At 41.2% G+C, this 14,807-nt stretch overlaps 1 protein-coding gene across 1 annotated transcript; it reads right to left on the bottom strand.

Annotated features, from left to right (window-relative positions):
* Positions 1-587: 587 nt before the first annotated feature.
* On the bottom strand, positions 588-14,428 carry LOC117462283 (segment polarity protein dishevelled homolog DVL-3). The gene is made up of 15 exons (XM_034104439.2): positions 13,812-14,428; positions 12,164-12,233; positions 9,936-10,051; positions 8,970-9,082; positions 8,382-8,517; positions 7,610-7,700; positions 7,439-7,508; positions 7,097-7,236; positions 6,391-6,467; positions 6,190-6,257; positions 5,940-6,089; positions 4,454-4,585; positions 3,799-3,966; positions 3,503-3,706; positions 588-1,861 (listed from the first exon to the last, which is right to left on the bottom strand). The coding sequence occupies exons 1-15, from the start codon at positions 13,970-13,972 to the stop codon at positions 1,503-1,505; spliced, it is 2,055 nt and encodes a 684-aa protein (XP_033960330.1). The 5' UTR covers positions 13,973-14,428; the 3' UTR covers positions 588-1,502.
* Positions 14,429-14,807: the final 379 nt, after the last annotated feature.

Raw genomic sequence — 14,807 nt, 5'->3', positions numbered from 1 at the left:
GTGAGATTGAGAGTGAAAGCGTGTGTCACACGCCAGATGCGTGAGAGTTGGCAACCCTAACACAGTGAGTGAGTGGTATTCATGTAGTCTATCCTAAACTCCCACCTTCTGTGAATAGGTGCAATAATCCTAATTTCCTTGAATGCAAAAATAAAATGTGTTTATCCTTAAAACTAGGTTGTGTGGGTGGTCTTGGTGAATCCTGTCCTGCAGAGTCCATCTGATTCAACACTTCTTTATTTTTTTTGTCCAAGTTGAATTAAACTATCTCTCTACAGGAGTTTCCCCCCCCTTCTATAACCACAGGGACATTTTTGCCTAGGGGCATTTAGTTCTAAAGCCAGTCTAAATGTACACAGACAAGGCTGATCACTTGCACACAACACCCCCCCACACACACACACCCACACATCTGTGCACCAGATTGCCTAACCTTCACATTCCTAATCTTGGACAGTCTGGAATCCACTGCCTTTGAATGCAAACATGACCCCGGTTAACTTGAACAAAAAAAAAACACAGGATTGAAAAATACTGCTGAACAAGCATATGCGCACACACACTCAAATAAAAACACAACAACGAAGCAAAGTTAAGTCATAAAACTATATTTATAAATAAAAAGAATTTTTTCCTTGATAAAAGAGTAGTGTGAAAGACATGGTAAGAAATATTTCCCGACTATACATTATCACAAGACAGAGTCTTAAAATGCTCTGGTTGACAGATGAAAATGCAGCTGTGTAGTGTAAAAATTACTCTTTAAACTGAATGCTCATGTTTAGATTGTAAAATGAAACTAGTTGTGACCAACTACGTATATAATAAAACAAATGCATTCTTACAGTTAGAAGGACTTCGGTTCTTTTGCACTACATACACATGTATCCATTTATTTCTCTCTTAAGTCAAGCAAACATTTTAAAAGTCTGAATAAGGTTAACAGTTAGTGTTCATCTGAGCTTTTTTTTCTTTGTTAGGAGGTCAGCAGGGGTATATTGAAAGAACGGAAGGAGGGAAGAAGCTTCTTTCTTGCAGTTTTTGACGTGTACAGGGGTGGGGGAGGACAGAGTGTGTTAGATAAGGGAGGCAGGAAGAGTGAAGAGAACAAATGAAAAACATCCATGTAGAAAACGCTGAGTCATTTTCCCCAGCTGTCCAATTCCACCGCCTCCCTTCCTCTCTTGCTCTTTGTCCTAACGCAAACTCTTCCCCCACTGAAGAGGGGTAACTCAGAAAGGCGCTTTGGTTCCATCTTGAGCGAGGGGGCTTCTTCACTGAAGAAAGTATTGTCACTACTACTAGGAAGAAAAGCACAAGGGAGGAGGAACATTTTCTCTCAACATACACAACAGTGTTGGTTCCACTTCTGCTTTTAGGAGAGTGGAATCAAGGCCTAGGGTTACAGCTTTTGCAATCTTCCCTCCCTCCGGTTCTTCCCAGTCTCATAATGACACGGGAAAGCCCAATCTGCTACTTGTGTTATCGACCTACAACCTTCGTTACATCACATCAACAAAGAATTCTCCGGCATTGCCCACCGCCATGCGCAGAGACTGGCGTGAGGCAGTGAGCTCAGGGGGCACGGTGGTGAGCTCTCTGCCTGGAGGGGCGCCAGGTGCAGATGTAGAGAGATGTGGGGGCTGGGGGGGCAGCCCGGGGGGGCCGTAGACAAGGCCCTGAGCGTAGGCTATTGAGTGGGAGTTGGCACTGCGGTGGCTGACAGAGCTACGGATGCTGCGCTCACTAGGGGGGGCCACTGAGCGCTCGCTGGGAGCTCGGTGGCTCCTGATCTCATTTTCACTGCCACTGCCGTTGGACTTCTTCCCCTCATTCTTACTGCAGTTAGAGCCGCTGCTTCCTGTAGAAACAAGAAAGAATATTAATAATATTAGTGTGTAACTAACTGACACTTTGCATTTATTTTAAAGCAGAGTGACCTACATGAGCCTCTCACCCACCCGTGACCCAGTTAGTGGGAGACTCTCAGGAGAGATGCATGACTAATGCAGACACGCTCACCAAGCATTCACTGCCTTTCAGAGGCCAAACAGCCCGGCCATTACTGAAGGCAATTCAATGTTTTCATTTTATTACCACAAAATAGCCTGCTTGCTTTAGAGGGAAGTTCTGTAGGCTGATTAATTTAAAACCATAACCATGTCTACGCTAAAAGGAACCTTCTAACATTATAAGAAGCATGCTTGTTGTCATCAAACCCACATAGGTATGAAAATATATTTGATCTAACATCTTTAGATAGGGTGTTTTGGAATCAGCTTAGCCCAGACTATGAGGACTAGAGAAAGATTCCATAAAAAGCAATTACATTTACAGTATATCAACTCTAATATGTTGTACCCTGTTTCTAAGCGTGTTAAACACACAAATAAAACATGTAAATAAGGCTGCTTTGGAGCCGTTTGATGACATATTTGTTCACGCTTGAAAGGGCTCTTTGAAGAAAGCTAATTTAAACAAGCCGACAGACCTATAACTCTTTAGAAAGTGTGGAGATAGAATTTATGTTGATTTTCTCATCTGGCTTTGGATAAAACGGTAAACAACATCTCAAAACAGGGTATATGCAGGAATCCTGAAGTCAAATTTAACACCTTTTAAGACCTTTTTTAAGACCCTTTCCATACTTTTTTAAGACCCTTTCCATACTTTTTTAAGACCTCATCGCCACTTCGAGTTCTAACCGGTTACATTGGTGACACACTTTACCTCACATTTACTATATACAATATTGATTGTCCTTCCTCCTTATCTTCCAACCATTTGGACGCAAACTTGCATTTCCCCATAACGATGTTGTTTAACAACCGGCTATCAGTCAGTGAGCGTGCGATGTCCTGTTCAGATGACGTCAAATCCAACGGGATGCCATAAATAAACTACACAGAATCACACTACACACCTACGCAATGATTACATTCAGGCAGACTGTAGAATACAACCTCTTTGGAGAATTTATATACTTAATGAAAACAAGCTACAAAGTGTAATACCTTGGAAAATACCATTTAATACTTTTTAATAGCCTTAATTTTCACTAAATTCATTTATCAACTTTTAATACTTTTTAAGACCCCACGGACACCCGGCAAAATGAAACTCTGCCAAAGTGTATGCTTCTGTAGACTTGAAAAGGGATTCAATAAATATTGTAATATTGAATTTTAAAAGCTCAAGGACGAGGATATCTTTGAAACCAAGCTGCACAACATAGTGTTTGCAGAACATCGATTGAATAATTGGGAAGAGGAATTTCCAGGCAGTGCCTACAGACATTTTTATAAATGTTTCCAACATGAAACTGACATGGTTTCGACCTCACGGCTGGTGCTGTTTGATGAGAAGGAGCAAAATACAAACTTTAAAAAACAGACAAGTTTTAAGTCTATAGGGGGTGACTGTTTTGATATGGCATTTGTTTTCTATTCCACCAATTCTCACTGATCTGTTCTTTATTCAATGTTGAATGTTCGTTACTCACCGCTGTGCTGGCTTCCTGCGCTGCCGGCGCCGGGTCCACCATGGAGGGGCTGCTGCATGTCGTACGGGTGTGGGATGGGGAACTGATAGGGCAGAGTCATGGGCCAGGGGGCCGCCCCGGGATGAGGCAGAGGGGGGAGAGTGTCCTGATCTGAAGCACCCCCACTTGAACCATCATGGTCGTGCAGAGAAAGATGGGTCATGTCTAGGGGAGAAGAAGGAAAAAAACAGATTTCGTTTTCCACAGTGATACACAGTGATTATTGGTGCTATAGGTTTAGCTTAGCGTCCACTTACTGCCACAGAGGTCCCCGAAGACGTAGTAGCACTGTTCAGAGAAGGTGATCTTGTTGACGGTGTGTCGGATGAAGCCGGCCTTCAGCAGGTTGCTGCCGTATTTACGGGATTCTCTGCGATCTGAGAAACCTTCTACATGATGGAAGAGCCAGTCCACCACATCAGAGCCTGAGTACACAAAGACACACACGTTTTAGGTACCGTTTCTTTTACTCATCACATTGGAAACATTTCCTGATATAAAAATAATATTATTTGAATCAGCTAGGTTTATGTGACCCTTTTCTGTCTACGATTGAAATTGAACTGTTTAGGTTAGCAATGAAGCCGTATCAGAAAACACTTATTTTATGATATTCAACTTTATATAAGATAAAATCAGTAAATCTTGATATCAAAGAGGTTGAAAAGAGCATTCTCTGCCATTTTTGCAACTTTTTTCACAACAATAGGAGATATTTTTTTCTCAAGTTATCATTGCAGATCAACATTATTTGGATGGTGATTGTTCATTCTGAATTCATACAACAGGCTTTCACTGAGGCACACCATTTCTAAAAACGGAACAAAGCAAATAAAGATCAGAGTTTGGTGTGCATGCACCATGAAGTCAATAACAAATGCTGGATCATGCCCTTTGCTTTAACAGACATACCGATGAAGGCGTTAGCGATGGTTATCTTGAGCCACATCCTGTCCCGCACCTCCAGACCTGACTCTGGACAGGCCATGGCCTTAGCAACTGTTGCCATGTCGCTGTGGATTGAGAGGTGGAAGTCATCGAATCCTGGGAAAGAAGGACACCATTGAGTGAAAACAAATCAAACTCCCACACATTTTTGTTTTGTTTTCCGTAAACTTAGTGAAAGCCCAGCCACAGGCTGTAAGCGTATCTCTGACAACACCAGAAATTATTTGGAATATGCCTCATAATATTTAGCTTCCTGTGGTTTGGACTGCAATGCGACCCTTGTTATTTCTCGATCATGAATCAGACCGATTAGGCTGGATCTTTGTCTGAGTAAGACTTCAACTGAGCAGGCCTTCACAAAACTCCAAGAAAAGTCTGATCATAATAAATGATATGTTTCTCCGTAAAACACTACCAGACTGAACATCTTTTTGGATTTTTGTTTTACATTTGGCAGTTTAATATTGTATGCATATAGATTTTCACATTTTAAATAACTTGTAAACAAGCAGAAGTGAACAAAGGAATACATTTATAAATCTTCAAATTCTTATAAACATTTCAACACACCAATACTATTTGCTATTGGTTGGAATATCCACATAAACTGGACTTCCCTTTGATGTTTTAGAATAATGCCGTGTTGTCCATGACAGATTTCTCCCTGTATGATTGTTGAACACTGGTGTAAAACATGTAGAAAGAAGGCTTAAAACTTGCACACTGTTAAAATTGCAGACATTCTTTTCTCCTTATTAACGTCTCTTTAGTTAAACTTAAAAAACCTCCTGGTTTTATCCAAAGTAAATGAAAAATGAAGCAAAAAAACATAAATTGTAGCCATAAATGTGATAATGTGAAACGTATGTTCAATCTGAGGGGGGAAATGACAAAAAATGTAAATCATGAGGATTATGTCAAGAAAGTGTGTTGTGCGAGGAAAGATTTTTCTCCAGAAAGAAAGAATAAACTCCCTATCCTTCCAAAGATTACACGGAAGATGATAGTTGTGAGTTAGTTTTCTCAAGAGTTATTGAGCAGATGGAAGTTGTGAGGCTGAACTCAGTCAAATCTGGAGCAGAGAGAAGTTGCAGGAATGCAGAGAGTGGGCAGGGACTTTACACAGAAACCCTCTCTCAGAAAGATACTGCTATTACTTGGGAGATTGGAAAGGGGGAACTCTTACTAACTATATATGTTGCCTTGTATCAGATGTACTGTGAATAATGAATTATCTATATCAAAAACACAACAGAAAACATGCTGTAGAACTGTCTCTTTAAAAATAATAATAATAACACAAATTAAAAACATTAAGGAATGTGATAAAAAAAAAACTACCTAGAAACAAAATACAATATAATGTATTATAAGAGCAAAGTATTTTTCTTAAGGAATACGTTTGTAGTTGATAAGCCCTACAAAGTGGCGGGGGGGGGGTGTGACTCACTCTCAGTCTCAGGGATGGAGCTGCTGATGGAGGAGCTGGTGGAGGTGACGGTGCTCATGGAGGGGCTCATGCCATACGCAGGGTAAACCCCCGTCATGGCCGCCGTGTGGGACACCCACGCTGCTGGATCAATGGGCCGGATCGGCTCACCTGTTTAATACAATGTAGGGTTAGCAGTTAGCTAAAACAATTTGTCTGCATGTAGTTATTTGATTGAAATTAAAAGAGAAAAAGAGAGACGAACACTCACTCCTCGGCAGAGCGAAGCAGCCCCGGGGGTTTGGGTCCCAGCACTTGGCCACAGTGAGAGTTATGGGGCTGGAGGTAAACACAGACACAGAATGTCATCAGCTTCAACTTTATTAGGATTTAGTCATGTCCTTGTTTTGCACCTGGGTTTCTACAGATTTCTACGCTAGTATGTATTAATGTTTTCCAGATAGCTGCTTACCCTGGCTTATGCACTATATCCCTCAGTACTCGCACTGCGTCGTCATTGCTCATGTTCTCGAAATTAATTTCATTCACCTGCAGGAAAAAAAAGCAATTTAAACATATATTTGCAGTTTCTCATAACATGTATTATGAGAAACTAAAGATTGACCTTTCACTAAACTGATGTATTTGTTTACAAGAGGTATAAACGATTGACAGAGTTACCATTATTCCATTAAATTCCACTACACAAAGCCATTAGTGTTCAACATGGCGTAACATATTAGAATTTGGAAGAGGCTTTGAAATAATGAAAAAGTAAAATTACCATTAGAGCCATAAACACAGCTGACTGACTTAGGCTCACACAGTATATTATAATAAGATTGAGATTACATAGGTGGGAGTGAGACGGAAAATGATGGGAATATTGTTGATATACTGCCACATGCATTAATTGTGTTAATCAAAGATGAGATATTTTTTTAATCATACACACGTGTGTATCTGAATTAAAAACACTTGAATTGGTCTCACATTACGAAGTGTTTTCAGTTCACTGCAGGCAATGGGACTGAACCCAAACACAGCATCACAGCCCCTACCCACACACACTTTCCTGGTTCATGTCCCAGGTATGCAGAGACACACATTTTCCATCCTCTTTGTCTGTGTGTCTCTCTCACTCATTCTTACACACACACACACACGCCGACACACACCTGCAACAGCATGTCCCCGGGCTCTATGCGTCCGTCTGCAGCCACGGCTCCTCCCTTCATGATGGAGCCGATGTAGATTCCTCCATCTCCCCTTTCATTACTCTGACCCACAATACTGATGCCCAGGAAGTTGTACTTCTCTGTGAAAAGGAGAGAGAGACAGAGAAAGTGTATTCAAGAATGAAGTGAAGCAGTGGTCAAACCAGTAAATGAGCATATTTTCCTGTCTTGTCCTTACACATCCAATGTGTGATTGTATAGGGAGGCTTTATTAAAAAAGGGAACACTATTCATCCCAGCAAATGAAAGTAGCATTGCGTGCGCATCTCCCACGTGTCTTACCCATGTTGAGCGTGACAGTGATGATGTTCAGAGACATAGTGGAGTCTGTGATGCTGCTGAATGAGGAAGACTGGATGGAAGAAAGGTGACATTTGGGAAGAAAGAAAAATATGAGAAGAAGAATGAAAGTCACAAACTACAACACATTTTCCTCCAAGTGTGTTCTCTCACCCTGTCTATATTGGAGGCCTTGGGTTTCCGCCGGCGACGGCGATGTCGCCTCATTAGACGAGAGGAGCTCTGCTCAGTGGAGCTGCTAAACCTGAACACAATACGGTATCTTTTAAAACACTATACAAATATATTGAGGGCTTTAATATGAGACTAAATATAATCTTCATTACTAAATAACTGTATAAATGATACCATATAAATTCAGTTAAAAGTGTAACTCTACCTGAATTAAGCTAATAAAAAACAAAAACCTAGCACATCAAATTGTGAATACAAATACCTTTAAGGTAACATAAGCTTTTTTTCCTTATAGCGTATTCTTTCATTTAAATGGTCTAGTCTAAATATCGCATTAAAGCCTTAAGTTACCTACATAATAAAAGCCCTTTAAAACACAGTTTCCATCATAAGCTTTGCTTCCTAGGAGTCACTTCTAAACACTTCTTCTGTTTCTTAAAAAACAGCCTCCGACTTCATTTAGAAGTTATGACCTGAGACTTATACCAATAAAGCTGTAATCCAGATCGACAGGGAAAAACATCCTGGTAGATGCCTAAGGACTGAGAGCAGCAGAGTCTGTAAAGTGGGTTGCAGATATTTCTACGACTCCAGGAGGAGAACCTGGGGGGCTCACCACAAAAACCACCAGACAATTAGACTGTGCTAATCTCAGCCAAAACCCATCATCCGTAACTCCAGATACATGCCTCGAGCCAAAAGGCCTTTTCCTCACTGGAAACTGCGCTCATGAGACTTTTGAACATCTGACCTGCTGGTTGCATCATCATCCTCCGAATCAAAACAGGAAGTAGACTCCAGCTCGCTGCTCATGAAGGATGAGCAGCTGTCGTACTCGGGTCCGCCGCGTCCCATCGAACGTGACGGGAAGCCGTTTTGCCTTCCACCTGCAGCGAGAGAGCGGGAAATATAGGTGCTTTGTTACGTTAGATAAAAGCCTTGAGTCAATCTGTCAGGAGTCAGAATCTACTCTTTGACTTATTGCCTACCTTTTCTCAGTTAACAAAATTACTCTCTTGAATCCTTGCCTGTTACTGATAGATAAATATCTAATGAATTCATGAAAGTCAAGGGTAAACTATTGTGACATTTTGAAATATTCTTTGCAGCTTATTCATAAGATCAACCGAAGAGCAGCATCATGTCACAATTGTCTTTTTCTTTTTTTAATCAAACCTCTGCACACGCCTTTCATGCCTACTCATTTATAGAATATGTGATAGTTGCAGGCTAGCTTTAAATGTGTGGCACCCATCAAATAAATATCTTTGCCTTGTTGTGAGATACATAGAGTGCAATGACGAAAAGGAAAACCCTATGTGGCAAACATCTCTCTGACCTTGTTCGTTGGAGTGTTTTCGCCGCGGCCTCTCCCTCTCTCTCCGCTGCGACACCATGGAGCCGGTCTCTGTGTCGTTGTCCAAACTGTCCCGAGCACTCGCTGCTTTCCCACTGCAGACAGAGACAGTATTTAAAAGAGATAGAATTACACTGCATTACCAAGTTAGTTAAGCTCATTTAGCCGCTTAATGTTGAGAGTAAATGCTTCTTGTTATAATCACATTACAATCTGTGTTTACCATACAGCCTTCTCTTGCTCAGTGTAGTTGAGGCTGCGCTCTGTTGTTGGCAGGAATTATGGTTTTTAAATTTGTGTTAGACTAGTAAACGGGTTTCGTCTCAAAAAACATCTACCAAGATGTTAAAAACACCCTTAATAAACAGGCTTTTATATGAACTACCCTGACCAGCAGACTGTAAAAATGTAATCTGCTCTTAATTTGATCTCTGTTTTGTTGGTGTGGTTAGTCGTATCTGTGCATCTCATATTTGACCTTTTTTCCGTACCTTTTATCATTTTTGCTGCTTTTGGGTTTCATTGTATTTGAAGCAAAACATATCAGTAAAGTTATTACCATTTATTTGTATCATCAGGTGTGGTATACACACACTTTAAACGTTGCTTTTACTCGCAGTTTATACAAAAAAATATTCAAGGACTGTACTATATCCTTTTTAACAAATATGTTAAAGAACCAAAGCCTGGCAACACAAAGCTTGAACACAGAATGCAGATAACCTAATAATCTAAGCATTTGAGAAAAAGTAGATTTGATTTCCTCCTGAGCCGTCACAAGGTGTCATACTTTTCCTATTCAGTTTGCTGTTTCCTCTCAGTGGTTATTAGGAGTCATTCAAGACACACGCACAGAGTACACATGGCACGCACCCACAGTCACACATTACAAAATAACTCTATTGCACAATAAAATAAATACACAAAGTATTTTCCGTATATACTGACTGATAAGAGGGTGGTCTCGAGTCTCCGATGCCCCCGGTCCTCTCCAAAGGCGGTGCTGCCTCCGTGCTGTCGGCCACTGATCCTGCGTCTGTGTTGGCCCCGTCTCCAGAGACCAGCTGTCAACCAAGCAACCAGAGTGGGGTCAGTCAGAGGAATGAGACAAACACTCAGACGAAAGTATTTACTGAAAGACACGGAGCAAGTGGGCAGCAGACCCCTGTCACAGCACTCCTGTGTTTACACTACTCTGTACTCAAGGGCTGGGTGGTATATCCTGTTTTATCGTCACTGCCTTTAGGCTTGGCAGCAGAAAGGATTGTTATAGACTACAATGTCTCATTAAAAGAAAAAATCTATTTGTCTTCCACACATTTTCTTGCTGAAAGAAAGAGTCTGTGCAAAGTCATTGTTTGTCTACCCGACAGAGTTGCCTAGGTCACCAAAGTGTGGGAAGAATGGATCTATTGGGCCATTACTGTCTTTTCTTTTACTTTCAGCACTTTATAGTCAAAGTTATTTGTGATCACACAATATAGTTTTTTGACTTTCTGCAACAGATTTTTTGGAAACTTGGAGGTTGTCCATATTAGAAATAAAGCATGTACTTGCTTGATTTGCAAGAAAAACAAGCTTAAGAGCAAACAATTGTATAATGGGAAACCAATATTAGCTTAACATTAATGTCATAGTTGGGCTATTTATGACTATAATTCTCCACTGCTTTAACAACTACATTGCATCTGTTGTATAATGAGGAGCAAAACAGCTGTTGGGAATAGAGACCAGTGCAAATAACCTGCTTGTACTTTACACTAGGGTTTATCAAATGTATCTTCATCTTCAGCATTAATACTTCATTAGGACTTTGGAAGTTAGAGAATTGTGAAAAGAGCCCAGGGTTTTTGTTTCTCCAACCACAAATCAAAAACTGAAATTTATTTTTCAGTTCACTAATCAATACATCAAGGAGAAAAAGTTAATCAAAATCACATTGAGAAGCTTGAGCCATGAAACAATGTATTTTTACAATTAATAAATCATTTCAGCTCTACCATACAAGAAAGAGAGATTCAACTTTTTTAAATGAAGACCTAATAACACGATGAACATGAGCCCGACAACTAATTGTATGTACCATTTCATCCAGTTTACTGTGTTTGTATAGGTTTAAAGGTAGTTAACAGTACTACTGGCTGGTTAAGATGCAATAACAGAAAGTTTAAATAATATGGTGATAGACAAAATCTTGTTGCCAGCTGACATTAATATACAACCGAGCAGACTGAGGGTGCTGGCCTGTTGATGTGATGATAGCAAGCCAGGCCCCTCGGACCCCAGAGGACTATCAATCATGTCATTGAAACAACAGATGAACACTGGGGACAAACAAATGGACACACTGCCACAAAGATAACGTTTCATTATACATGGAACATTTCACCAAGCCGAGAGATAACAAACATATTCAAACACGCACGCACAAAAAGAGAAACGGGCAACCAAACCACTAAATCAAATGAGAACAACCACAATAAAAGGACGCATTAGAACAAGCACGATGGATTATGCATGCAAACAACCAGCAATAACACTTTGTTGATGACTCTAAAATAAAACCTATAATCATAACCACACTGTAGTAAATTAACACACATCAAGAAACAGAGCACTCTTTCTCTCAACACCCTGTGAGATTCAATCTTCTTGTTAGAGGACATGCAGTGAGGCTCTTTGTTACCGGGTATTTTCCTGCTATCCTGTGATTTCACTTGCTCTTAACCTAATTTCAATGTCGAGGGGAGAGGAAGGGAGCAAGAGATGTCTTGTGTTGTGGAGACAGGAGAATTTTGCCTCATTATAGAGCCTCTAAATGCATGCAAGTACATGTATGTGTTGCGTGTGTCAGGACTTAAAGGAAATTACTTTAAAACTATTGTAGCTTAGTTTCTGAAAACAAGTTAAAAAACAAGAGGAGAGCAGAAGGGCAGGGTGTTTGAATGAGTCTGTTCCTCCCAGGATCATTATGTGATAATGATATTATCGGGCAGATGCATAGGGCATCTCCCAGGAGACGGAGTATGATCGAGGTTACAGAGCAACAGATGGGAATCATTGTTATACATGCACGCACACAAAGTCAGCCACTTTAACTCCCAAATACAGTGAACACAGAAAATAAAAAAGTTAATCAACTCAGAAAAATACCCCATGATTTATTTTGAACCTACCCATGACACCACACGTCCGTTAAAACAGGGCAGCTTAGCGTTGTCGTCGGATATTTCCTCCTTTACCACCCTGTAAAGAGAACAAAGCTTGGTTTCAGCAAAACACAAAAGCACTCTCAGGGCAATAAACATGAGGCTGGAGATGGGCAATGCTTCAGTCAGGATGCAAACAGGCAACTGAAACAACAAATGCGGATTTTATTAGTGCCCTTACTACACTGTTGTTGCCAACTACCAGCCAGCTAGAACATTTACTGTAGAAAACATCCGTTCCGAATATTGGGTAATAAGGGTCGGTCAACAATTCAAGTTGTACTTTACAAATTCAAGCAAAGACGAACTTGCTCCTTGATGCTTTGTAGCTGGCATATAAGAACATATTTAAGGGAGTCAAGAAAGCATAAAGGTAACCTTAATGAAAGCTTCCTTAGAGTTTGAAATCAACTTGTTTCAACCTTACATAGAAGGACTGTATGTCTTTACATCAAAGGCTGCGTAAAAGGGAAAAGTTCTTGGCTCTGAAATTAACAAGTCAAATAAAGATATATTTCCCTTGGCAAACACGGTTCTGCCTGTGTTTTTAACCAGTTCCACTGAAGGAGTTTCCAGCTAACTTCAATCAATCTTCAGCATACTTTTGTGACAACTAGGAAGAATCTAAAACAAATGTATTTATTTTATAGAGCATCAGACTGCTGGTGATGTTAAGATTAGCTATGCCTTTCTGAGAAGGAATAGTGATGGTCAGTCAGGCTTTTGTCCTAGAGTCTGGGTAAATATGGATTCCAGTCTCTATTCCAGTCCAGCAGGTTGCTTAATCTATACCAGCTTTTGGTGAAAAGGTTTTACAGAATATACCTTCTTTCTTCACAACACGAATAGCTGTGGTTCCTTTCAAAACATGCCTGTCCCACTTGCAAATGTTAAGAAGTTGTTGCCCCACCCTAGTTTGAGTTAAGCCAAAAACAACTTTGGAAACCTGGCTGAAATGTTTTAAAAATACTACATTTCTACCCCATTTTAACTCTGTAGAAGGCACTAGCTGGAGGAACATAAAACGTCTGCAGTGCTTTCGAGCCTTGTTTGAACACAAAAGAACATACTCATAAAGCTGCCAGGGTGATGAACAGGGCATTCCTGTGTCCAACTCTGCATTCCTCGGGCTAATAGACAACAACAGCAGGGGCCTGCTGGGCTCACTGACTGAGACCGTTTACATTCTGACATTAGCCTGTTAGCACAAACCATACATTAGCCCCCAGCTGACAGTCAATAACAGCTTATTGTCAGTGTTGTCAAATAACTCCTGTTCCCACTTTACATTAGACACGTTTGTGTGTCATTCGGGACTTTCCCTAGTGTTCGTGAAACTGACAAATACCAAACTTGGTCAGAGAAAGTCAAGGCACAAAACGCATAAGCTAGCCACACAGGCAATGTAAACAAACGGCGTCGGGACGCTGAACAGACCTGCTAACGCTGCTAGCAGCTAACAAAGGAACTGCAATGCACGTAGCTAATGATCCACAGTCAGGTAACCAGAAACTGGTGACAAGCCAGCTGGCAGAGGTATCACGTAAACGAGCTGCGTTTACGTAGTTAACCCAAGCAGTTGTGCTGATTCAATGTTAAACACATAAACCCTTACCCGAAGTCATCGTCCATAGATTTGAAGAAGAATTTGTAATTTGGTTTCTTGAGGACATTTTTGAAGTCTGCGAGAGTGACTTTGTCCGCCGGCACCGACAGTTTCACCAGATACGGTGTCTCCTGGTCGTCGAGGTGGTAGATAATTTTGGTCTCCCCCATCTCGGACTGCGGCTAAGGCGAGGCAGGCAGGGTGCATCAAGCCGAGGGCCTGGCAGGCTCCCTCTCGGGCCCCGACTCCCCGTGGCGCTGGCGGCGGCTGTGCCCTAGTCCTCCCGGCTCTCCCTGGCTGACCGACTCGCTGCGTAGCCCTGGTTCTCTCGTTTTACGCCAGCTCGCTAACGTTGCGCCTGCTTTTCGATTCAAAAAAGCACCTTGCTCCTCCACAAATAGTCCTAACTCTGTCCGAGGATTGAATCGCGTAACTTCTCGTTTGTATTAAACTTCCAATGCGCCTCTGAAAGCTTAGAAATAACTGAAAACCAGTTTGAAAACGCAGTCAAGATAAACAATCTCTGAAGGGTTGGTTTTCTCTTCTTGCTAGCTACCAAGCTCGGTACTTTGTTGCACACGAAACTGCAGGAAATCTTCCAAGCCCGTCTCGGAGGGGCGCCCTCCGCAGGAGAGGAGGAGGAGGTGATTCCTGCTGCAGTGCATGAGTCAACAGAGGCGGTCAGACAAGGGCACAGGGCTCCTGCAGCCGGGGGGGGCATCCCTACCAGTGACAGTAAAGCATGTGATGTGGCGGAGTTGTGTAGCTCGGAGCTTTGCTAATATGACAAATGATGCAGAGAAGAAGTCGCTAGGCCCCAAACATTGTAATTGTCTCTCTATATATATTTTCCTAGAATGCAGCGGAAAAAATAAATGGAAAATGTTTATTCCTTTTACGACTTGGGTTGTCCTCAAAATCATAGCATTTCAGGAGTAACTGACATGAATAATGTAAATATGCCCATTCATTTTAAGAAAGACTAATAAATAAAACATACAGGTG

Source organism: Pseudochaenichthys georgianus, chromosome 17 (genome assembly GCF_902827115.2).
Source record: "Pseudochaenichthys georgianus chromosome 17, fPseGeo1.2, whole genome shotgun sequence".
Classification (NCBI taxonomy): Eukaryota; Metazoa; Chordata; class Actinopteri; order Perciformes; family Channichthyidae; genus Pseudochaenichthys; species Pseudochaenichthys georgianus.
The sequence above is the reverse complement of the archived record's forward strand: the minus strand, read 5'-3'. Positions and strand labels throughout refer to the sequence as shown.